This window comes from Bicyclus anynana, chromosome 23 (assembly GCF_947172395.1).
Source record: "Bicyclus anynana chromosome 23, ilBicAnyn1.1, whole genome shotgun sequence".
NCBI lineage: Eukaryota > Metazoa > Arthropoda > Insecta > Lepidoptera > Nymphalidae > Bicyclus > Bicyclus anynana.
The window spans coordinates 235,183-262,463 of NC_069105.1; the positions used below are offsets into that span (position 1 = coordinate 235,183).

The 27,281-nt window shown below is 35.9% G+C and overlaps 1 protein-coding gene across 2 annotated transcripts in view; it reads right to left on the reverse strand.

Annotated features, from left to right (window-relative positions):
* Positions 1-27,281, reverse strand: part of LOC112049814 (AF4/FMR2 family member lilli) — a 368,668-nt gene that overhangs the window by 81,439 nt on the left and 259,948 nt on the right. For both annotated transcript variants that reach the window (XM_052888787.1, XM_052888786.1), the window contains exons 5-7: positions 13,066-13,154; positions 7,106-7,180; positions 101-148 (exon numbers count right to left, since the gene is read on the reverse strand). In XM_052888787.1, the coding sequence (XP_052744747.1) occupies positions 101-148; positions 7,106-7,180; positions 13,066-13,154 (212 nt within the window). The remainder of the gene's footprint in view (positions 1-100; positions 149-7,105; positions 7,181-13,065; positions 13,155-27,281) is intronic.

Genomic DNA, 27,281 nt, shown 5'->3' on the forward strand with positions numbered 1-27,281 from the left:
ATGATGATGATGATGATGATGATGATGATGATGATGATGATGATGATGATGATGATGATAATGACGACGATCATGATGGTGATGATTTAATTTCACGTACCTTTAATATACTTTCTATGGGAGGCTGACTGCTGCTGTCGATGGTATTCTGCGAACAAAACAATGCATTTTAGTTTCTGTATTAGAAATAAGTTGTATCCTAAATAAATTGCACTTTCAGACGAGAGCCATCAAATAAAGTCTTTGGCTCTTTCTAAAATAAGAAATATCCGGCTCTTTGCATTTTGTGTAATGTCATGTGCTAAATTATCTGTTTCACTTTGTCCTCAGAAGTCCCAAACAACAGTCCCTAAAGACAATGCTTCATGATCAACCCATACGGCTCACTGCTGAGCTCGAGTCTCCTCTCAGAATATGAGGGATTAGGCCAATAGTCCACCACGCTGGCCCAATGCGTATTGGCAGGCTTATGTGGACTTACAGCAGTGACCTATGACAGTAAGCTTCCATAAGCTGATGCGATGATAAAGTATTATAAAAATGATATTTATAATATAACTAGCTGACGCCGCGCGCGTGGTTTCCGTGCCGGTAAGAATACGGGGATAAATTATATATATATACACACGGGCCTATAGCCTTCCTCGGTAAATGGGCTATCTAACACTGAAAGAATTTTTCAAATCTGACCAGTAGTTTCTGAGATAAGCGCGTTCAATCAAACAAACAAACTCTTCAGCTTTATAATATTAAGTATAGACATAATAATAACGTTTAGCCAAATCATTAGCATTCTTTTGACTACTCTCGATATAGAAAACGACGCAATAGTACATTTGCAAGTGACGTCATTACTACACTTGCAAATATATAGTATGGAATATTCGAGAACATTCCCGGATTAATGGGATACTATTTACCTACATTCAATAAAACACAAACATAAAATGGAGTTGTAACCGCTAAACGCTAAAATAAACCGGCGATAAGACGTCGTAAAAATTGAACAATTTTGCAGAAACCGGGAGAATATAACTATTTTTATGGCAATACATTATTACTGCTCAGCAAGTCGACCGATTAAACATTTCATCCGTTTATTCGTAGGGTACAAGGAATTTTTCCATACATACTAATATTATAGTGGATAGTGACCCTGCTTTTTTTCGATTCCCACAACTGGAAAATATTTGTGTGATGAGCATGAGTGTTTTCCAGTGTCTGTGTGTAGTTATACATTATATAAGTATTTATATGTAGTATATAATTGTATATTAATATTATAATATCAACTATCTTAGCACCCATAACACAATCTACTCTGTATGCTTACTTTGGGGCTAGATAGTGATGTGTATTGTTTAAGTATATTTATTTATAAAGAGGAAAAATTTGAAAGTCTGTTTGTTTGTTTGCATTAAATTTCTTGTTCTAAAACTGCTGGACCGATTTGAGAATTCTTTCACCAATTGAAAGTTACACTATGAGCGAGTAACTAGAACTATATTACTAGGCTATTCACGAGGTCTATTGTCCATTGTCCAGCAGTAGATAGACGACGTCATAATGATGACAAAAGATAATAGAATTAAAATTATCGTGTTTATGGTTAAAACTCATATGATTATAATGTCATATTAAGTCAAACTAGTTTCACTACTACACCACTATTACACTATGACTAAGGGTCAGTATAGGTCCGAAAAAATTTATCGTAATATTATATATAACAGAAGGTATGAAATGAAATGCAAATACACTTTATTGTACACCACAAAGAAACATACAATACAATAAAATAATAAAAAAAAACGTACGTGGTATGGTACGTGGTATTTCATTTTATAATATTAAATTTTTAGGTTACCTTAGTTTTATTTATCTTATTAAAATAAGATTTAGCAATTACTTTTAAATCATAACTAGAATAATGAGCGTCAACTCGCCAACAAACTGCCTGTACAGTTTGGCGAGAGTATCGATATGTTAAATAATTGTTATATTTTATCAATAAAATAAATAAAAAAAAAGTACGTTTAATTTGGACTAGATGGCGTTGTACTGTCCTAATGTATATATTATTGAATATTATGTACCATCATCTCCTTACCCTTATCCCACTTAAGTGGGGTCGGAAAAATATGTCAATCTTTTCCATTCGTTTCTATTACTCGTCAACTCATCATCCACTCCTTTTACACACATGTCCTCTTTCACACAATCCAACCATCTCTTCTTTGGCCTTCCTCTCCTCTTATGACCTTCCACTTGCACATTCAACATTTTTCTAGTAATATGACTTTCCTCTCTACGCATTACATGTCCATACCAAGCTAACCTTCTACTCCTCAATTTTTCTGTCACTGGCGCCACCTTCAGACTTCCTCTTATATACTCATTCCTTATTTTATCTATTCTTGTCACACCACACATCCATCTCAACATACGCATTTCGTTCACATGCATTCGTTTAATATCCATCCCTTTCACCGCCCAACATTCTGATCCATACAGTACGACAGGTCTTACAACCGTTTTGTATATTTTACCCTTAAGTCTAAGAGGCATTCGCGGGTCACATAGTACACCTGAGACCTGTCGCCATTTCATCCATCCCGCATTCATTCTACTTTTTACGTCTCGGTCCACATTGCCATCGTTTTGAAAAAGCGACCCGAGGTACCGAAAATCGGAGCAAGCTGGTAGGGTTACATCATTTAAAGCAATTTTGGAAGATTGAGATGTACCGCCAAAGTCCAAGAATAAGTATTCAGTTTTCGTTTGACTGATTCGTAGACCAACACTTTCCAATTTCTCCTGCCATTTTCCCAGTCTGCTCTGTACCTCAGATGCGTTTTCTCCGACAAGTACAATATCATCGGCGAACAGCATACACCAAGGTGCTTCTTCCTGTATGTCTGATGTCAGAGCATCCATTACTAGGAGAAACAAATAGGGGCTTAAAGCCGATCCTTGGTGTAAGCCCACCTCCACTTGAAACTTGTCAGTAACACCAGCTTCTGACCGTATGCTCGTGCATGCATCTCTATACATTTCTTTCACTATTCTAACATACTTCCCAGGTATTTTCTTCACGTTCATAGCCCACCATACAACCTCACGGGGTACTCTGTCATACGCTTTCTCTAAGTCAACAAACACCATGTGGAGATTCTTTTGTGCATTCCTATATTTCTCACACAGTTGACGCAAAGCGAAAATGGCATCAGTTGTACCCCGTCCTGGCATAAACCCAAACTGATTTAGAGTAACCTCACTCTCCTCTCTTATTCTCTTATCTATCACTTTCTCCCAAATCTTCATAGTATGTGACATGAGCTTTATTCCTCGATAGTTGTTGCAATTTTGGACATCACCCTTATTTTTAAATATGGGCACCAACGAACTGCTGGACCACTCTTCCGGGATTGACTCTTCGTGCAACAACTTATTGAAAAATAAAGTCAGCCATTTCCATCCATCCACTTTCAGGCACTTCCATGCTTCGACTGGTATACTGTCAGGCCCTACCGCTTTACCACTTTTCATACTTTGCACTGCCAATTTTACTTCATCTATACTCACCTCTTTTACCACTGCCACATTCATTGATACATTCTCTAATTCGCGATTCCAGTCATTCTCTTCGTTCATCAACTTTTTAAAGTATTCCTTCCACCGACCTTTTATTTCTTCGTCATTTGTCAAAATTTATTGAATATTATGTACACTTAGATGAAATTCGGTCAAAACTATGAGGCATACAGTAAATAAAAGTAATTAATAAATACGTCAGCAAAGACGTGTCTTCTATAAAATAACCTCGAATTTATAACCTCTAGGAAGTAGGCCAAAACTAGTGTTGTTATAAAAGAGTATGGAAGCACATTACGAGTTCAGCACCTTATAGCACACACTACACTATAATATTGTTTGCAAAACATTGTAGCAAAGACTTTCTGCGAGTAGGTCACAGAGGTTGCGACATACTGGAAAAGAATAGTATAGGACTTAGGGATCTCATGTATAATCATACCAATTTCAAGACCATTGGAGGAGTTCTCTATCTCTTTCGTACGTACCTCGTCCAATAGTTATCCTACGTGGTTACACACATATCCCACGTTAGACAGTCGATCATCATTATCAACCCATCTTTGGCTCACTGAGAGGGGTTAGGCCAATAGTCCACCACGCTGGCCCAATGCGGATTGGCAGACTTCACACACACAGAGAATTAAGAAAATTCTATGGTATGCAGGTTTCCTCACGATGTTTTTCCTTCACCGTTTGAGACACGTGATATTTAATTTCTTAAAAAGCACATAACTGAAAACTGACTGACTGACTTTCTGGTGGTAAAAGAATTTTCAAAACCGGTTCAGCAGATCCAAAAATTCCCCAAACTATCCCATCAACTTTACCTCTTTGTATTATTAGTATAGATATAGAAACGATCGTTAAAAAGTCTATCTCCCTAAGCCCACCAACCCGCATTGAAGCAGTGGGATTACTGGAGCGTTGTGAGTCTAATCTAAACCTCCATCCATCCATCCTCCATCCATCCATCCATTCTCCTCCGTCCATCCATCCATCCATAACAGAGGAGTACTGTTTCCAACAGTGTTATTAATTACAGTTACTTTACCTATGCCTCATACCACTCAATACTGCATCAAAAATTTGAAGCAAGTTGTCGAGATCCGTGGTAAATAACGAAACACAAAATATTATATAAACAAATTCGCAAAATCAAACGATTAATAAAACGTCATCGAAAAATAGTTCTTATGCAGGATCCATTTAGGAAAATAAAAAATATGAAAAAAAAAGCTATTTTTCCCGGTAATATATTTCGCTTTGTCAACGGCCGACGGTGGCTTTTCCCCAGTTTTCCATTAAGATAGGGGGAAAATTCATAGGTGCCTCATGTTTTATTTATCTTTTAAGACAAACTCGCAGTTATCTAATAAGAAAATAATGTTTCGCCTTTATTCTTTAAGTCACCTTGAGTCGGGTGATATATTAAGCCGAGACTCTCAGAAATTGTGATTTATAGAGCCTCTTAGAGTTCGCAATAATGGTAAACATAACAACTCTGCTCAACGAAAAACGTATTAACATAATATTTTCTTTATGCCTTCAAACTAACATGATACGCAGATAAGTATACCTAAATAAAATTCTTTTCTTTCTGTCTTATAAACATTTCGTTACTTATACTTTTACTAGCGGACGCCCGCGAGTTTTTCACAAATCCCTCGGGAACTATGGACTTTTCCGGGATAAAAAGTAGCTTATGTGTTAATCCAGACTATCATATATCTCAATACCAAATTTCAGCGAATTCGGTTCAGTAGTCGAGGCGTGAAAGAGTAACAAACATTCATATCATCAAAATCATCAGTTTTCGCAAATCTCGGGAAGCCATAGATTTTTTCGGGATAAAAAGTAAAATCTATTTCCATTTCAAATTTCAGCTAAATCCCTTCACTAGTAGCGGCGTTAAATGGTAACAAACATCCATACAAACTTTCGCGTTTATAACATTAGTAGGAAGTAGGATGTTTTAAGGTTTTTTCATTCTTAATTTTAGAATAAGATACTTTTGTTTTCAAAGAACTAAAAGTAGTTGTAACTTTGTCGGTTCGTCCGCGTTATTTTCGGTTGAATTGGATTTTTTTTTTACAATTTTAATTAGAATTTTTCCAACGAATATCCAACATCTATTCAAATATTGAAGTGAAGTTGTAGGGGACTCTGAATCTACTAAGCTAAAATTTTTTGAAAATTTTTTTTTCAGTGATAGTAAACCACATCTCTTATTTATTCCAGAAGTCTGAAATAAAGTTTTGAAAGAAAAAGCCCCTATCACCATGGTTTGCTACGTTCATTTTATCTGATTCGCCATGAATATCACATATTACACAAAGTTTGAGTAGTGTGGTCATGAATAAATACTTAGTTCGTGAGCCCAAGGACCATTACGAAAGCTATTTGAAAAAATTTGGAGTTTAGTTTCAAAACAATTGATTCTGATTTACCGCTCGCGGCACGCAAACTAGATGGAGAGTAAAATCCTACGTTTAACTTTCAAGTTTCTGCTTTGCGCAACGTTTTCAAGTACTTTACATAAAAAAGTGCTTCGATATAGTACTCGTATAGGTATATCTATAGTAATATTTTATAGAGGTATAGTTTGTGTCGTTGTAGGGGGTAATCTCTGGACCTACTGAACTGATTTTGAAAATTCTTTTATCAATAGAAATCCACGTTATTCGTATATAGTGAGTGTCATATATTTTTGACGGCCTCCGTGGCGCAGTGGTATGCGCGGTGGATTTACAAAACGGAGGGCCTGGGTTCGATCCCCGGCTGGGCCGATTGAGATTTTCTTGATTGGTCCAGGTCTGGCTGGTGGGAGGTTTCGGCCGTGGCTAGTTACCACCCTACCGACAAAGATAGGTAGGTAGAAAGGATAGGAAGGTACGATGTCGTGTAGAAACCGAAAAGGGGTGTGGATTTCATCCTCCTCCTAACAAGTTAGTCCGCTTCCATCTTAGACTGCATCATCACTTACCATCAGGTGAGATTGTAGTCAAGGGTTAACTTGTAAAGAATATAAAATATATATATACCATAACCAGCTTCAAATATTCAAACACTTGAATGGAACTATATATGGCACGGGACTTTGTATGTTTGTTAAAATAAATGCGCAAAGAAATGCACTTTGTCGAGCGGTGACCTTCAAATCCCCTCTCATATTAAGGAGAGAGGTCTATATAGGCAGATGATAATGATCGAGTTGGTTGAGTTAGTTGTGGGCTCTCTAGGACCAAGGCGCTTTGGAGCTCTCGTAACTTTAATTTTTCGACTTTAATAATCACTATTTAATCATGACCTAACTTGACGTTGCTAAAGTGCATGTAAACTTAGCCTAATTAAAATAAATTATTGATTACACAAATAATTTTTGGGAAACAATTACAAAAATTTATAAAATCATTTTTATTAGTCTTTTATATAGTTGTTACATTGTTTAAATTTAAATTAGCAAAAGATATAGTACATACAATAGATACAATAGTTTTAGAATACTCACTTGTGATTGGACCCCATTCGGCATCCGTAAAGGAGGCGGTCGGTGCGGGACCGTACCCGAAGTGAGCCCCTCGGTCTGAGAAACAAAAAAAAATATATAAATTAGTATATTAGCTACAATAACTTAATCGCCTAATTAATTATATCGAGAAATACTCAATATTCAGAGAGGTCTTAGTAGTTAACTTATTCAAAACCGGATTGTGGACATAAACTCACAGCTCAACGACGCTGCCGCTTATGTTTTTTAGTAATATAATACCTACAGATGGGTAGCTTCGTCGCTAAACTATGGGCTAACTAAGAGTCAGCGGGTGGTTGAGCAAGGTATGCTTGGAACATCTCTGCGTGATCGAATCAGAAGTTAAGAGATCCGTAGAAGAACCAACGCCACCGACATAGCTTAACGATTTGTGAATATGAAGCAGCAACAGGACGGTACATAGTTTGAAGAACGTTTGATGGACGTTGTGGTCCCAAGGTGCCAGAATAGTGACCCCGTACCGGAAAGTGCAGTGCAGTTGATACCCACTAGTTAGACCGATGATATCAAACGAGTATCAGGGAGCCGAACTATTAAATATATTATATAATGATTTATTTATTTTGCAAATATTGCAAAGTGTCTTTGCAATTGTATGTTGTAGAGTCAACATCTCCTGAGGATGCTCCGGTTTCGGGGTAAACGTACGTAGAATATTTTGTCGGACCTGGGTGACGTTGTCGCATGGGTTCGTTGGCTTTTCGCGGATGATAGCAAAATAAATAAATCATTATATAATCATGATGAGCTTCCGCAAAGTAACGCCTGCTTCTATCCAATAATAAATTTGTTTCCGAACTGTATAACCGCTTATCTGCGTGTACACATAGTGTTGTGCAACCTAGGCATTGACACTGTCGATCTCTCTTATCAGCATCGTATATCACTTTACTTTTATGATGGGATTAAACGTAAACACATTATCATAAAGGTTGGCCAAGGTCAGGATTTCCAGTACAACTTCTGTCGCGAGTTTTAAAACCTTAAACCTAAGTTTTAAAATCTCTCTTTTGTAATAGAAACAAATTGGTCTGCTAAGACGTGCTGACTAATTCTAAGATAACAAGGAACTGAAGGTTATGCTACTTTCAACGTAAAAAGTGGTAGAAAAACTAATTATTTGCCTAAAACCTATAATATTCATTCATTAGCACAAAAAACTACTTTTAAGAAGAAGAACAAAGCAGCTAAATGCACTCATGAAATGCATCTCTTAACTTCTAGTAAAACATGAGCAAAGTGGCACGAAATAAAGAGACTAAAGTCTTCCCGACGATAGTCCGTGTCAATTTATCGAACAAACACCCCATACACATTTCATTTCAAACATGGGAGTGAAGAATAAATTATTAATGCTTAATAGCATTAATAATTTATTCATCGAAGTATCTTGAACACTGGTATACCAGCAGAGTTACTTCAAAAAGAAATGGAGGTAGCTAAAAGAAATCAACAAAGCATTAAAACTTCATCTCCAGTTTACAATAGGAACTAAGTGGCCCGAGGCATGGAGACTAAGGACTAGACGACGATAGTTCGGTGTCAAATTATCGAACTAATGCACTATAGATCTCCTTTAGAACAAGGGAAAGAGAAATAAATTATTGTTGATACTATTAAATGTATCGAGAACACAGAGAACACTGGTATACCGGCAGAGTTACTTCAAAAATAAAATGGAGGTAGCTAAAAGAAATCAACAAAGCGTTAAAACTTCATCTCCAGTTTACAATAGGAACAAAGTGGCCCGAGGCATGGAGACTAGAGTCTCGCCGATAGTTCGGTGTCGAGTTATCAAACTAAAGTAACGACTGCGTCTGTTGAAAACTTTTGCGGTGCTTCCCTTTCATAACATCATTTTATTATTTGAAAACTTGTTTAAAAACATAGTTGTTAGACCGAGAGCCTGTGATATCTGAAATAACTACGCAGACGCCGCGCGTTTTCACCTGTGTGGTTCCCATTCCCGTTGAAATACTCATATAACACTCAAATCATCATCATCATCTTGGATAGAAGCAGGCGTTACTTTGCGGAAGTTCATCATGATTATATAATGATTTATTTATTTTGCTATCATCCGCGAAAATTCGGCGAACCCATCCTCAGGAGATGTTGACTCTACAACGTGCAATTGCACGTTGTAGAGTCAACATCTCCTGAGGATGCTCCGGTTTCGGGGTGAAACGTACGTAGAGAATATTTTGTCGGACCTGGATGACGTTGTCGCATGGGTTCGCCGAATTTTCGCGGATGATAGCAAAATAAATAAATCATTATATAATCATCATCATCATCATCATATCAGCCGATGGACGTCCAACGCAGGACATAGGCCTTTTGTAGGGACTTCCAAACGATACTGAGCCACCTGCATGCAGCGAATCCCTGCGACTCGTCCCTCCCTGATGTCGTACCAACCAATTAAATAAATAAATACGGGATAAAATATAAGGCTAGTTTTTAATATATTTTCCTTAACATAAGATGATGAATGTCCAAACGAAATGAAACAGTGTCCCAAGTCACCAACCACTATGTGAAAATCACATCAATGATTGAATGAAATGATTGTATGAAATGAATTAATGAAATGAACGAATGAAATGGACGAATGAAATGAACGACTGAAATGAACGAATGAAATGAACGAATGAAATGAACGAATGAAATGAACGAATGAAATGAATGAATGAAATGATTGAATCACACAAATCGATCCAGTAACCTCTGGTAATAAAAAAAGACGTCGACCATCAGGGATTACACTCTCTTGTTAGGAAAATAATTTGAATATAAATGATAGCAGAGCATGAGGCGCGCGCAATTCGGCGGCCATTGTTATGCAAAGCTCAGTTCGAACGCTACATTCTGTAATCGAATCACTTGACGCCATTAAACGATTTATTATACGCCGTAAACGAAAGATTTTTTAATGAACAAAGTATAGTATAGTTAACTTTTGTTTGACCCATCATTTAATTTGTTATGTTCGATTGAACGCGCTAATATCTCAGGAACTATTGGTCCGATTTGAAAAATTCTTTCAGTGTTAGATAGCCCATCTATCGAGGAAGGCTATAGGCTATATATTATACCCGTATTCCTACGGGAATGAGAACCACGCGGGTGAAACCGCACGGCGTCAGCTAGTTTGTTATAAAAATATACTAGTAATTAGCAGGCTCGACTGTTTGTTTGCACTTCGCATATTCTAATGTGGAATTCCCGATGTGGAATTCCCGGCCCAAGTCAATCCTAACCACCCGGCAATTTACTTATACCTAAAAAAATCTTGATAATTTTACTTTAATAATGAAATTATTACTTTATCAAAAAAAGTTTGGTTCAACGTTTTATGACATTTTTAATTTATCTTTAATTTGTCCACAAAGGGGACAAGCTAAGATCGTTGACCATACAGCCTGACTTTAACGATTTTTTTTAAAACTTATGATTAGTTTGTTTGTTTCTTGTTTTTTAAGCTTGTTGGTAACAAAAAAATAATACCACTTAAAAGGTCCGAAATATATCGATATTAATTAATAAAAGTTATGGATTTCTTATAAAACTCAATTTAAAAATCATGTATTCTTTAAAATTTTCCAAAAGTCAAAAACGCTGTCGTCCATTTTGTGACTTCACTTGTTACTTGATGTACTAAACGTCGAACTAATTGTTAACAAATATTTTTGACAAACGCTCCGTTTGTAAGGGATTTGTTATAGTGACGTCATGAAACAGTTGAAATACAGACCATCATGGCCGACAGCCGTTTTGGCTCGTATTGTCAAAAACATATTTAAAAACTAAAATTTTCATGTAATCACGTCTCAAAATTTTTTTTCCATCTAAGTAGAACGAAAATGAACTATTTAAGACCATTTAAAATAAAATAAAAAAGAAAATTTAAAAAAAAAGTGTCAACTAGCCTATTGTCTATTAAGGATTTGGTGTTAATGAAAACTTTATAAGTAGCTAACGTGTAAATCTCTATGGTATGTAAACACAACGCGAGTTGCGGAAGCCCGAAAAAAAAATGAAGATCGACACTGAATAATGGATCGACTTAAGTTTAACGAAGTTTACAAAAATGTAATTCGGCACTCTTATCTCAATAATCGAAAACTGCCACCGCGGACGATATTAAATGGAAAGCACCTCGACGACGCGAGGATAATTTCATTTCTTAATATTTTCTTAGCTATTTTGGGAGATGACGTCTCATTATAGGATAACTTAATTTAAGGAGTTTTAAACAGCTTTCGGTGGTTACAACTGTACGTATACTTTGAGTTGAAATAAATACAAAATATTAAAAAATACAGGTTTACAAATTATAATTCTAGGGTCCAATCACATAATTAGTATAACAAGTCTACTAAAATTAACACAAAAAGTTTCATGCATTGTAATCCAGGCATTAAAAGCAGCTCTTCCATTTGACAGCTATAGAAAAACAGCGAGTGTTTAAAAAGCTTTCACGGCTTTCTTTCGGTAAGCAGACCTTCAGTTTTAACTACTCAGTTTAACTGTACCTACAATTTTATCTACTTAATCGAAACATTAATCAAAGTTTTTAGAAAAACTGTACAGTTAAAACTGGAGGATATTTCACACGCACGATTTAACTGAGCAGTTCGATAGTACAGTAAACACTGCTGGTCTGTAGCTCGCATAATAGAATAAATATGACAAAAACAGTGGAACTTTAATGTAGGTCAACTATTATAATGCAGAAAATTGTTTGTTTATAATATAATTAACTTTATATTTAAACATTTTCATTTTCATTTGACGATAAAATAACAAGTATTTTTTGAAAATGCTTACTGTACCAATTCAATATCGATAAGGTAAGTAAGTTCTACATTGACGGTGCCAATAAAGGTGCCACTTCATAAAGTAATTGAGCATTTTGATCTCGTGTTTAATCTGTAATCAAAATCGAAGATGAGAGGGCGAGCCTCTGTGAGGACAAACGGAGCGCGGAACGTGTAAGCCGAGGGCCGAAGGGCAGAGGGAGTTTCCTTATTTACTTTGTACCTTCCGAGTATTACATTTCGATTGTGTTTGGTGATCCTACTAATATAACGTAAGCTAAGCTGCAGGCTAATTGACGTATATGCCTACTGACAACCCTTCGTAGATATTTTACTGTGGGTAAATGACATTTCTCAGTTGATCTGATGTTTATTTTAATAGTTTGTTAATAAAGACCAAATTAGTGAATATGCCAGCTTGATTTGTTGATTGGTTGGCCATTAAAATATTACACTTTGGGCTAAGCGTGTGTGTACCTTGTTAAATTAATCGTAATTTGTATCACTTTTTCCAAATTGGCGGTCGTGGGATAAACCTCAAACCAACCCCAAAAACTAGAATAAGAACTTTACAGTAACCTCCTTGATAAATCTATACTAATATTATAAAGCTGAAGAGTTTGTTTGTTTGTTTGAACGCGCTAATTTCAGGAACTACTGGTCCGATTTGAAAACCCCTTTCAGTGTTAGATAGCCCATTTATCGAGGAAGGTTAGGCTATATTTATTCCCCGTATTCCTACGGTAACGGGAACCACGCGGGTAAAACCGGCGTCTACTATATAATTGCATTGTTTGACGCATACAAACTAATGTAACTTTTTAATGGTACCTTTACCAGATTGTATACTATACATAACACAGTGGTGTATTGATGCTTTTACAATTTCTCTGTCTTGACATGCTAATTGTTGAGGTATCTGACTCCACAGTAGTCTAAGTGTTCATTTACACGAGCGGCAGCTGCTCGACTCGACTTCAATCGGCGACCGCCGTCGACCACCTCCGAGAGTCGACTGCAGTCGACTGCGGTCGTCGGTAGAGTTGCCGCTCGTGAAAATGAACCCTAAGGTGATCCAATTAAAAAAAAAATTACCTTATTGAAAGGGTACGGTCGATGGTGGACCCGGCCATTGAGAGCGTGTACAGGCTTCTTGAACTCGTTCTCACGTCTGGATGGGTGACCTGGAACAAACAGAAACTCAGGTTAATAACTATAACATATACTTAATAAAAAGCAGTGATAGTCCAGTGGATATGAACTGTTCCTCGTGCATTTAAAAAAAAAATAATATCACGTGTCTCAAACGGTGAAGGAAAACATCGTGAGGAAACCTGCATACCAGAGAATTATCTTAATTCTCTGCGCGTGTGAACTCGTGATTTACAAACAAAAGATTCACTGAACAAAACAAACTCCGGGGATCAAATCTTGGACCTCTTGGATTAATCGTGGAGAGCATGACGCTAAGTTAGCATCATTTACTTGTAATTCCATAGTACCTAAGTAAATTAATTAACTTTCAGTAATAAGTGACAAAACCTGCCCATCAAGTCTGCAGCAATAACCAAGTTCTCGGGCATGCTCCCCAAAATTGAAACTACTTTTTTGGCGCGCGAATTTTTGGGCGAAGAGTAAAAAAAAAAAAGAAAAAACATTACACCACCGCAATTTTCGTTCCGGTCGCGCGCTGCTTTTCTGGAGGGAAATTAAACCGCCGGTGTTTCTCTTTTAAACGTCTAAAACTTTAAAAAGCTGAAAATGTGAGGTTATTTTGTTCTTAATTACCCGCGCTGTTATTTGGCAATACAGCCATCAGTCTAATCTTTTAAAAGTCTTTCAAATATACTTTTGAAAGATTAGATTGATTAGATGTCTTTCATTTATAAATGACGACGGCCTCCGTGGCGCAGTGGTATACGCGGTGGATTTACAAGACGGAGGTCCTGGGTTCGATCCCCGGCTGGGCCGATTGAGGTTTTCTTAATTTTCTTAATTGGTCTAGGTCTGGCTGGTGGGAGGCTCCGGCCGTGGCTAGTTACCACCCTACCGATACCGACAGAGACATACGCCAAGCGATTTAGCGTGTTATGTATACTCATCACTTTATTAGAGTAGTTTAGTTCTATGGTGATCTCATTTCGTTGCGCAAAATAATATACTCAGAGGCACAATTATCCGTCCACCTTCGTCGTCTCGTTCTTCGCGTCATATTAAAGTGGGCGGGTAATTGTGCCTCTGAGTATATATTCGTTTCATATTAATATTCAAAATCGTATTAAAAGATTGCCCGTGAATACATAAATATTAGAATGTATACATAAGAAACGTTTATCCAAACCATTGTTCAAATTTGAAAGCTCTTTTCAAAATTACCTATTATTTAGTGTATAGGAAGAGGACTAAAGTATAAAGTAACCTATACAAGTGAACTACGTTCGAATAAACTATCATAGACACGAACAGCCATACATACATGTTATTTTATGACACAAAAACATGTAATTCATATATAATAATACTTAATTGTGACAGCACAAAGAACTAAACAACGTATATAATATTATACTAATATGTGTATATATAAACAACGATGTTCACTTTTAACACATCGCGTTCGCATTACGCCTCAAATCGCCTTTATGCGGCTACATAAAAGCGTCCTGAAGAACTCTGTTATGGTACTGCCACATCTGTTGTGTTTCTATTTAAATTTTCTTTTAATTTACCGACAACTTATACAACGTACCTATATTTCACCTTATTTAAATTTTGAATTCCGACAAAAACTGTTATGTGCACGACAAAAACGTATATTTCACCTTATTTAAATTTTGACTTCCGACAAAAACTATTATGTACATGACAAAAACGCATATGTTACCTTATTTAAATTTTGACTTTCGACAAAAACTGTTATGTACACGACAAAAACGTATATTTCACCTTATTTAAATTTTGACTTTCGACAAAAACTGTTATGTACACGACAAAAACCTATATTTCACCTTATTTAAATTTTGACTTTCGACAAAAACTGTTATGTACACGACAAAAACGTATATTTCACCTTATTTAAATTTTGATTGCTGATAAACTGTTATGTATATTTTTAGTAAAATAAATTGGAACGGTTATACAGATATTAAATCACCATTAAAACATGACATAACATTCTAAAAGTGCTTGTAATCTAAGCCTAATTGAAATAAAAGTAATTTGAATTTGAATTTGATATCTCCCAGGCTAGCGCGCCACGACGAACTTTTTAGGAAAATTGTTTTCCATCAGCCATTGCATGTACACATGAATCTCGTCTATTAAAGACTAGAAAAAAGTGTCATTACAAATTTACCGATATATTTACATGGTAATTTTATTTAGGTTGTCAATTAAACAAAGGAACAACTGGATAAAATACACGTTTCTTCACGCTAATTTCAGGTCCAACAAAACAGATTTATTATTATCATATATTACTATTTCATATCGTTTTGACCCAGAGAAACATAAAATTTTTCGAAAAACTAACACAGAATAAGCTTTATGAATAACAAAATCTTAAATATATTTATTATTTATTCAAATATTGAAATTATATTATGTATAAAGAATAAAATAAATATTGTGATATAAGTATTACACTTATGTGGGCATTGCCTTATAGGGAGAGCCAGTCTCGTCTAACGGGGGTGGAATCTCGGCTAGGTGTTTCCCTGGTTTATGGAGATTGGGAACAGGACAAAGCACGTCAGACTTATATGCCTAGACTTTACCTATTATATTATCTGCTAGCTACTTTCACAACTCGTACTGTAATACATTTTTGATATCACCAGGTGATTTTGAATTTTTGAGTTCAATATTCGTTCGAACGTCACATTGTAATATTGCCTTTATAGTTTCAACTAGCTGACGCCGCGCGGTTTCACCCGCGTGGTACCCGTTCCCGTAGGAATACAGGGATAATATATAGCCTATAGCCTTCCTCGATAAATGGGCTATCTATCGCTGAAAAAATTTTTCAAATCGGACCTGTAGTTCCAGAGAGTAGCGCGTTCAATCAAACAAACAAACAAACGAACTCTTCAGCTTTATAATATTAGTATAGATAGATAAACATTAATTTTTTTTAACACTGCAACTGTACTGCAGCGATTTCCTGCACTAAGAGTGCAAGTGGCTGTATATAATAGTGACCTGTCCTTTCTTCAATCAGAGGAGGCCAGGGCGCTGGTACAGCTTTGAAGAAAATTAATTAAAGTCATCTAAATTATAAGATTAGATACAACAACTAAGGCTGCCTTACAAAGCGACATAGTCCAAAACAGGACTCAGCTCCTTAAAATAAAGATTTAAAAAAAGACACTCCTTATAAAAAATGCGTACCTCAGTACTTCTCTACTTTTTCTGCATACAGGACGAAAGTACTTATAAATATGTTAAATTCTAAATTATTTGTTGTAAGGTAAAGTGCTGAATTATTCGACTCTTCTCCATAATATTAGTGCAAAAAAGAATAATTTTTCTCTACTTTCTTTAAATATCATATACACTTATGCGATAGTAAAAAATATCGAAACACACAGAAGAAAGTGTCATACAAACTAACTATTGATAGAAAAACAGTTTTTATTTCAAATACATATAAAATAGAATATAAAACCGCTTGTTCGAAGAAAAACCACTTGAAAAAATAACAAACTAATTTGCATTTGCATTATAAACGCGACGTATTATCTAATTTAATATGCAAAACCCACATGCCTAGTTATCGTGTCTTTTGATTGCAGATAATGTGGTTGTTGTAGCATTGAAAACATCATTTTATGGTAATGACTAAGCCCTCATTCGCACGAGAGTTTTTAAACGGACGTTAAAAAACCGTTCAAATATAGTATGCAGTTAAATGAAGGTCTATTACCAACGTCCAAAATTGAAAATAGAACACTGCTCGAAATAAATGATTTAATTAAACAAATAAAAAAACATAAAATATAAAAAAATTGAAATGAAAAAAACAAACTCAGTTCAGAAGTGTAGAAAGCACTTAAAAAACAGTTATGGGATAGAATTATTTTTGTCTATATTATATAATAGGTCTTACATACTTACATATATACATACAAGATACGCGCGAAAAACATAACCCTTCTTGCATTCGGGTAAATAACGGTCGTGTTTTAAAAACGCTGTCGTGTGAACATATAATTGGGAATGCATTTGTTGTATTTCAACGCTTTTTAACGTCCGTTAAAAAAGCTCTCGTGCGAATGAGGACTAAGTCGGTGGACGTCCACGCTGCCCTGCGACGTATCGATTGTTGTGATAGGAAATAATTTATTATGGTATTGTTACATTGTGTACAGTTTACCGTACACCATTGTTTTTCCGCTTTATACCTTATTGAGTACCTCTCATACATTTTAATTATTTTGTTAGTCACCAACTGAACTATTATACAACTTTTACTAAACGCAAGCTTATAGAAAAATCGTATTATAGTGATAATGAATATATAAACGACAAAAAAGCTTGAAAATAAAATGTCTTACATGACTGGATACATAAACACCTGTTGTTAAATGGTGATAAACTAAAAAAGAAAAAACCTGCCTGAGTTAGTTGTGGGCTCTTCTCGGAACAAGGCGCATTTGGAATCTTCATAATTTTAATTTTAAGTTTCCGACTAATTATTATCACCATTATCTTATAATATTATCACCCACACCCGCCTACCCGCACCGGAGCATCTTGGTGGGTCGAAGCTCCATATCCCCTCTGTAGACTGTATGATGAGGAAAGCTTGACCCAGTTTTATGCCTAAATGTTATGAGCCTATTTTAAAGGTTACAGGGTCAGGCATTCCTCATTATGCAGACGGGATATGGAGCTTAGACCCACCACGGTGCGCCAATGTTGGCTAGCGTGGTGGGTGATATGCTAAATTCTTTAACAACCACCGTCATATGCTAATAATAATGCCAGGTATTGGCGTGCTTTGCGAGGCAAGGGAATGTAACAACACCAATTTCACAACTTTTGCACAGAAATAAGAGCTCAGTATTTCATAGCTTTGGCTGATGGGAGGCTTCGGCCGTGGTTAGTGACCCTACTGGCAAAGGTGTACCTCAAAGCGATTTATCGTTCCGGTACGATGTCGTGTAGAAACCGAAATGACTGTGGATTTTCATCCTTCTAATACTTACAAGTTAGCCCGCTTCCATCTAGATTGCATCGTCACATATCAGGTGAGATTGTAGTCAGTCAGCCTGTCAGCTCGAAAACAGGACTCGAATCCGTGATCCGAAGCCACATAAGCTGACTGTTTGTACAAGCAGGCAGGCAAGTTGGTAAAAGTAACAACTTTTCAATAGAATTCACTTAATAGGCTTTCGCTCCAGTGCAACGACTTGGCTGGTAAAATTCAAATAGTAATTAAATTTCTCTGAATGAAATGTTTGACAAAAGACGGCGACCTATATTTACTAATTAATATTCTAAACAACACTACTTCATTGCACATTATAAATTATTGTAAATGAGGTTCTCTTGTCCAGCTAGTCTCGGAAACTATTGTAAGAATTTTTATATGCTTTTAACAATAAATCTAAAAATATACTCGTACTTAAAAACAGAGTGGATGGTTAGGCATATTTTTTCATGTTTAATGATTTTATTTCTTTTTGTAATGTACAAATATGTTAATTGTTCGGTAAGGTATTATGCGGTTCGTCTGAATTATACGCTCTTAATATTTCATTTCATTTCACGCATCTGTGAGTTAACACATGCAGTCTATTCATCTAATAACGTGCATATATTTAACTAGCTGACGCCGCGCGGTTTCACCCGCGTGGTTCCCGTTCCCGTAGGAATACGGAGCTAATATATAACCTATAGCCTTCCTCGACAAATGGGTTATCTAGCACTGAAATAGTTTTTCAAATCGGACCTGTAGTTCCTGAGATTATCGCGTTCAATCAAACAAACAAACTGTTCAGCTTTATATATTAGTATAGATAGGTTTGATAGTGACTCAAATGGAACCTACTTTTATATTTTAAATATTCAACCTATGTATGTCAAATGTATCAGCAAACATTAATCTTAACATAGTTGAGAAAATTGCTCGGTATGTTTTATATTATAACGTGAAAAATTGATAAGTTTACCTTTTAATTTAAAAACATTCATCGTATGTAATAGGATTTCTAAACAAATACTAATCTTAGCATAGAGGAGAGCTACTCGGTTTGGCTTTATGCAGTCAGTATGAATAATTCACTCGCAAACATGAATATTTCTTAAATATGACAGCGTCTTATATACATTGTTGTAAGACATTCAACATATTATAAGTTAAAGGTTAACATTGTTATGAGAATTGTTCGGTATGGCATAATGCCATCCATCTGGATAATTCGCTCGCTATATCACGCGTCTGTGGGCTAACGCATACAGTCTATTTATCTAACGACGTGCAATACGCACATACCGGTACGTAGCTGGCATGTCTCGGCGCTACTGCGGTGCGCTGATTTGCCGATTATGTTAATTATGTGGTCCGATAAAAATATTAATGACGAAACTGAGCATAGTTCAGAAAATTGTTCCGCATGGCATTATGCGGTCCTGAATAAGTCACTCTCAATATCACGCGTCTTTGGGCTAACACATTCATTCTATTTAATAATATGTACTTTTTGAAAACACTTAACACAAAAATTTCAATTGGTTTATAAGCAAACATTTATTTAAGCATAGTTTATTGAATTGCTCGGTATGGCATAATGTGGTCCATCTGAATAATTCGCTCGCAATATCACGCGTCTGTGGGCTAACGCACACACTCTATTTATCTAACGACGTGCAATACGCACATACCGGTACGTAGTTGGCATGTCTCGGCGCTACTGCGGTGCGCTGATTTGCCGATTATGTTAATTATGTGGTCCGATAAAAACATTAATGGCGAAACTGTTACGGGCTAAAGCTACGAGTAACTTTGGTTGGGCAACTGATTTTAATATAGTTTGGTATGGCTATTATATATAGCCATACCAAACTATATTAAAATTAATGTTATTTTAATTAGGAAACATTAATCGCCTGTGTGGATGTTTATATATTTTTAAACGACTTTAAAAAGGAGTCCATACACAACCAGTATGTTTGTATATGTGTCCGTGATTTTGTCAAAAAAAAAATTACTAATCCAATTAAGCTGCGATTTTCATAATAGAAAGAAGGGGATTGGCATTTCATTGAAACATTTCTCTCATTTCAAGGCTAAAATAATGTATCCTTCCATCATCTATATCTATATAATAGGAAGCAATCTATTTCTGTGCTAATCAAGATCGTGTTCAGTGGTTGACGCAGAAATAGGTAACAAATTAACTAGTACCATATTTATACCTAACTACTTAGATAACTTAAGTAATCGTCAAAAAGTAATTGAACATAAAAATCAAATGTATTTGATTACCCTTGCTCTAGGTACCTTTACTCAATAATAATTGAATGCAATATGAAATAATATTCTCCCGATAAGATAACTTTATCCTATACACAGCGCAATCGATAGCCGTATCAGATAAAAAAAAAATATCAACAAGAGAATTGCACTCCCCGTCCAATTACCCATGTACGTCGCCAGTGATTGGTCAATTTTCCGTCTTCTATTACTGGCTACTTGCTTACTTGTGTTGCTTAAAGGGACAATTCACACTTGTCAGTCAACTAATCACAAATGCCAGTTGATCGTAATAAACTTGTTTTAAACCACCAGATAACTGTCTAACTCGGCAGTCGGCAGCAAAATTAAGATATATTAAGACTGATGTATTACAAAACACCAAGAAGACAAGTTGAAGTTTAGTTCAGCTTAAATATCTTAAACTTTGAGATAGATGTACCTATTAGTACATGTACCTATTAGTACATGTTAGTAGCCAGTTAACAAGTTCCACATCACAGTTAAACGTAACAAATTAGTTTTCCAATGTTGTTTCATAACGGACAGGGGGTTCAGCGTGCTCAAATCTAGCGATTAGGAAACAACTAAAAACTGTACTATTTGGTTATGTAAATTTTTTACTCGATTCTCATTATTATAAAGTACTTAGTACAAAGCTTTGTACCTGTAACATGTCATGTTTAGATTTCGGCAGACGTAAATACTATGCTGCGATTAGTTCTTGGCTTTTTTAGTCTTGGTTAATTGAAAAAATCTCAAAAACAGATATAATCATAACTATAAATGAACTGAAGGCTCCATCTCATGTACGAACAAGTGTAGTGCCCCCCCAACAAGGCGGGATCATAATATAGGAATGAGCGGCTCATAACTGAATCCCATTCCGAGATGTTAAGAAGCCTTACAGCACGATCCCACGGGAAAATGCTATTACACGTCACAGTCGACAGTAACATCATAGCATCACACCGTGATGTAATTTTAACATTTTCAAAACCAATTTGAAAGTATATAAAATAAAAAAATAAAACAAAGCAAACCGTAATTTGCCACCCACATGTATCTACTATTTTTTTATTTATACTACCGTCATTTTTAGGGTCACCATTTTGTTTTAGTAGGTATACCAAATACAAACTTTCGATCCCTTAAATTCCAGAAATATAGCGCTTTTTTATTCATCATTAGCGCAATTATTCATCATTATCAAACCATATTCGGCTCACTGCTGAGCCCGAGTCTCCTCTCAGAATGAGAGGGGTTAGGCCAATAGTCCACCACGCTGGATTGCCAATGCGGATTGGCAGACTTCACACAAGCAGAGAATTAAGAAAATTCTCTGGTATGCAGGTTTCCTCATGATGTTTTTCCTTCACCGTTTGAGACGTGATATTTAATTTCTTAAAATGCACACAACTGAAAAAATGGAGGTGCATGCCCCGGACCAGATTCGAACCCACAGCGTCCGGAATCGAAGGCAGAGGTCATATTCGCTGGGCTATCACGGCTCATAAAAAAAAGATTTCCGTTTTGATATATTAGTATACGTAAGAAAAGACTATGTATTTATATCGGAGATCAGCCCGTGAATCAAAGATGTCACCCCACATAATCTAGTTCCAAAATTTATTGAGCAGGTTCCGTTCACAAATCACTTGGCATATGGCAAACGGCGGGTTTTGCATTCTGCACAGCATTATTTATATTAACTTGCTATGCCAGTCGTTTTCCTTAAATATATAAATCTTATAAACTATTAAGAATAGAATGTCAATCATAGCAATGTTCAGTAAAATAATTTTTAGTTTTTTACTTATACTATTATTAATTAACTACTCGTATGAAAAAAGAACGATATGAATATTTTATTCAAACACCTTGTTAAAGTTAGGTATTACATATAGAAACACCAAAGAAGCTCCGGAATAAATAACAACCATTTAATAAGTACTAACACTGATACAACTTACACATCAATGGGTACTAATATTTAAGTGACACTGTGAGACGGTGATAACAGAAGCAATCACACATTTGTTTGTAACATCACATATAAATCGTAACTCAAGACCCCAAAGATAATGCATAATAATATCACAATCTTTACGAGTTGCCAACAACGATCGTGTAATAAAAACTGTACACGACTTTGTAACTCGTATATCGCTGAATGTGGTTCATAAGGTCACGGCATGTGATCCTCTCATATGTAGGCAATCTGTATTCTCGTTCATACTCCGTATATGTGGACGATTTGTATGCATTCCTAGATACACAAGATAATAATATGTGGCAGACATCACTAAAATACTGTGGTGCAAGGAGTTGAATAACAAATAGTGACACACGGAGAATGTGTGCTTCGACACTGTGACATTCCAGTGTTATCGTTGTCGTAACCGAATTTGGGTGTCGTATGCGTCAAGTTTGATAAGGCTGACGATACTAACATAGTGTTAGCACTAAAATATTATGAATTTGACACGCATAGATGATACGGATGACATACCGATAACATGTGCAGTCCTAGATACACGAGACAATATTATGTGGCAGACATCAATAAAATACTGTGGTGCAAGGAGTTGAATAACAAGTAGTGACGCTCGGAGAACGTGTGCCTCGACACTGTGACATTCGAGTGTTATCGCTGTCGTAACCGAATTTGTGTATCGTATGCGTCAAGTTTGATAAGGCTGACGATACTAACGTTAGTACTATAAATATTATGAATTTGACACTCATAGATGATACGACGGACATACCGATAACATGTGCAGTCCTAGATACACGGTATAATATTATTGTGTGGCAGACATCACTAAGATACTGTGGTGCAAGGAGTTGGATAACAAATAGTGACACACGGAGAACGTGTGCTATGACACTGAGACATTCCAGTGTTATCGCTGTCGTAACCGAATTTATGTGTCGTATGCCTCAAGTTTAATAAAGCTGACAATACTACCATAGTGTTAGTGAGGACTGACACATATAGACGATACGACTGACGTACCAAGAACATGTGCAGTCCTAGACACACGAGATAATATTGTGTGGCAGACATCACTAAAATACTGTGGTGCAAGGAGTTGAATAACAAATACTGACGCTCTGAGAACGTGTGCTTCGACACTGTGACATTCGAGTGTTATCGCTGTCGTAACCAAATTTGTGATGTCAATCTGTGTACTATGCGCCAAGTTTAACAAAGCTGAAGATACTGACATAGTGTTAGTGTAAATATTATGACACACATAGATGATACGAGTGACATACTGAGAACACGTGCCTCGACACTGTGACATTCAAGTGTTATCGGTGTCATAACCGAATTTGTATCTTCAATCCGTGTCAACTTTGACAACACTTGCTGACGCTAACAAGTGTTAGAACATACTCCATGTTTGTGTAGAAGTACTACCCTAATAATATGTGAATAATATAATTCAAACAAAAATATTTGACTTAAATGTGTAAAATGATAAAAACAAAAATAAACCAATCATACAACTGTCTCATTAGAAAAAAAATTAATGCGTTTTGGTGTATCTTTGATCTTGCCAGTCTCATCATCGTCATCATTATCACCTTATATATTCGGCTCACTGCTGAGCTCGAGGCTCCTCTCGTAATGAGAGGGGTTAGGCCAATAATCCACCACGCTGGCCCAATGCTGATTGGCAGAATTCACACACGCAGAGAATTAAGAAAACTCTCTGGTGTGCAGGTTTCCTCACGATGTTTTCCTTCACCGTTTGATACATGTGATATTTTAATTTCTTTAAATGCACACAACAGAAAAGTTGGAGGTCCCGGGCCGGATTCGAACCAATGCCAATGCAATTAGCAATGCTTCATCCAGATTTTATAAAGGAACTCTAAATCTATAAATAACATAGATTTAACAATAAGCCAAAAGAATTACTGCGCCTATTTTTATGGCTGATTCGGCTCAGTGATAAAGTACCTACAGATATGGAATTTTATTACACACTAAGTTATGTTCAAAGAGCTTATCACACGAGACTTCGCCTACACACATTTTATATTTCCCCTGTAGAGATTTCTTTACTTCGATATTCGTATTTTATACATTTCACAAGTTATTATCAAGACAACTATACAATTTATATTTAGCATAATTCAATAACAAATATTCGTATCTATACTAACATTATAAAGCTGAAGAGTTTGTTTGTTTGTTTGCTTGAGAGCACTAATCTGAGCAACTACTGGTCTGATTTGAAAATTCTTTCAGCTTTAGATAGCCCATTTATCGAGGAATGCTATAGGCTATATATTATCCCCGTATTCCTACGGGAACGGGAACCACGCAGATAAAACCACGCGGCGTCAGCTAGTTTATTATATTCGTAAGATTAACTAAATATTGTAATAGCCTAGATCATAGGTATTTAAAAGTAAATAACCAATTATTATTTAACAATACTTACTTAACTTATGTGATTCATCATAAGTAACATATTTATTGAAATCCATTGTACTATTATCCGTTTTACGAAACAACACTATGAAATCAAGTACATACTTACGGTAAATATGTGAAATATGAGAAAACTACTCGGTATAAATATGCCAAGTCGAAAAGAAAACCATGTTCTGTGGTATAACAGAAAATTGACAACTTAAAAATGGCGGTACATTAATATAAAAACGAATGGAATAAACATTTTGATTAAAAAAAAAAAAAACTACTAACGATATCAAAAGCGGCTAGTAATGTACTGTATAAAATTATTGTAACGCTTTATTTATAAATTCATATCTATAACACTTAAACGTACAGTACTTATCTGCATTTTCCCATTAATTTACTCGTAACTTGTCTGCCACAAATGTTAGACGGGAATTCCCCTACTATAAATATTTAATGCTTTTCCAACGCTTTGCAGTCTGTGACTCGCTAGCGTTCGCTTACGATGTTTGTATGTCTAAATCATCTCATATTACGTGAACTACCCTCATGTTACATTTTACACTAACGCATAATTTATTGTACTTTACAACTGTACATTACTATTAGGCTACTTGAGAACTGTGAAACCTGCGGATAATGTTACAATGGAAGAAAATTTATAAACGACTAGCAGACGCCACACGGTTACATTCATCAAGAAATCTCGAAATAAGATTGACGTAGAAAAATTAAATTCGGCAAGGAGGTATTTTATAGTTAGTAGGTGTCCGCTAAGAACGGATTTTACGGTAGGACCGGATTAAGGAGGTCTAAGGGCAGACGAAGTCGCGGGCATCCGTTAGTAGAATATAATTCGCCATTATAGTTCAAAAAATTTTTGTATCACGTATGGGTACGACGACAATCTAGCGGGCGGAGATGATAATACTTGAAAATCACATTAAGTTGTGATACGAGAATTTTCCTCCCGTAAAACAGTAATTTTCGAGATATCACGTTATTGAAGCAAAGAGGCGATATATTGAAATAGAGGTGAACGAGAGTAGACGTTTTAAGTATTTTTTTAAACAATAATTCCCCTCCAACTTCTAGAAGAAGTCTGTATTAGGAATGCGGACATTATAATACTTGAAAATCACATTAAGCTGTGATACGAGAATTTTCCTCCCGTAAAACAGTAATTTTCGAGATATCACGTTATTGAAGCGAAGAGGCGATATATTGAAATAGAGTTGCACGAGAGCAGACGTTTCCAGGCACTCTGCGGAATTGCCTCCCCCACTCGAACAATGGCCGATCCGCTGTGAAAGTATTGAGTGTATTGGCGATGCACCGGCGCGAGGCGGCGGGTAGTCTACCCGGGGATATAAATCTGGCGCGAAGTAGCCTGTTGCATACCAACGGCGAGATTAGACGGCGTGGATTAGATTGAACCTAACATACCCATACGGGATGTTTTTAAGACAAGGATCTAATAGGTTTTTGAGTTTCCTTGGCTTGCGTCATTGATACATTTCATTGAATTGCATCATTTTCATGATATTGAATCGATATTTAAACAATTTACGACTGCATAACGCCTGTTTTACACTAAAGGCGATATTAGACGGTGTGGATTAGATTAAACTTATACCAATACGGGATGTTTTTAAGACAAGGATCTAATAGCTTTTTGAGTTTTCATACATTTTATTGAAGTGCATCATTTTCATGATATTGAATCGATATTTAAACAATTTACGACTGCACAACGCCTGTTTTAAACTAAAGGCGATATTAGACGGTGTGGATTAGATTAAACTTATACCAATAGGTACGGGATGTTTTTAAGACAAGCATCTTATGGGTTTTTGAGTTTTCTTGGCTTGCGTCATTGATACATTTTATTGAAGTGCATCATTTTCATGATATTGAATCGATATTTAAACAATTTACGACTGCATAATGCCTGTTTTATACTAACGGCGATATTAGACGGTGTGGATTAGATTGAACCTAACATACCAATACGGGATGTTTTTAAGACAAGGATCTAATAGGTGTTTGAGTTTTCTTGGCTTGCGTCATTGATACATTTCATTGAAGTGCATCATTTCCATGATAATGGGTCAATATTGGAAAAATGCGATTTAATTCAATTCCATACCAATATAACGCCAAAGTGTCTTGGCCTCGCAATTTAAAATGCATCTTATAGCAAAAAAGTTACGGAAAAGTTTTTAAGCAAACAAAAACAAGTAAATATTTAATAATTTAAAGAACAAAACAAAACAAAGTCTTCTCTGATATAACACGTGACATTACAACCGTTCGTATGAAATATTCAAGAAAAAAAAACAAAAATGAATACTAAAACGACACGAACGGCGAAACCGCAAAATAATTTGC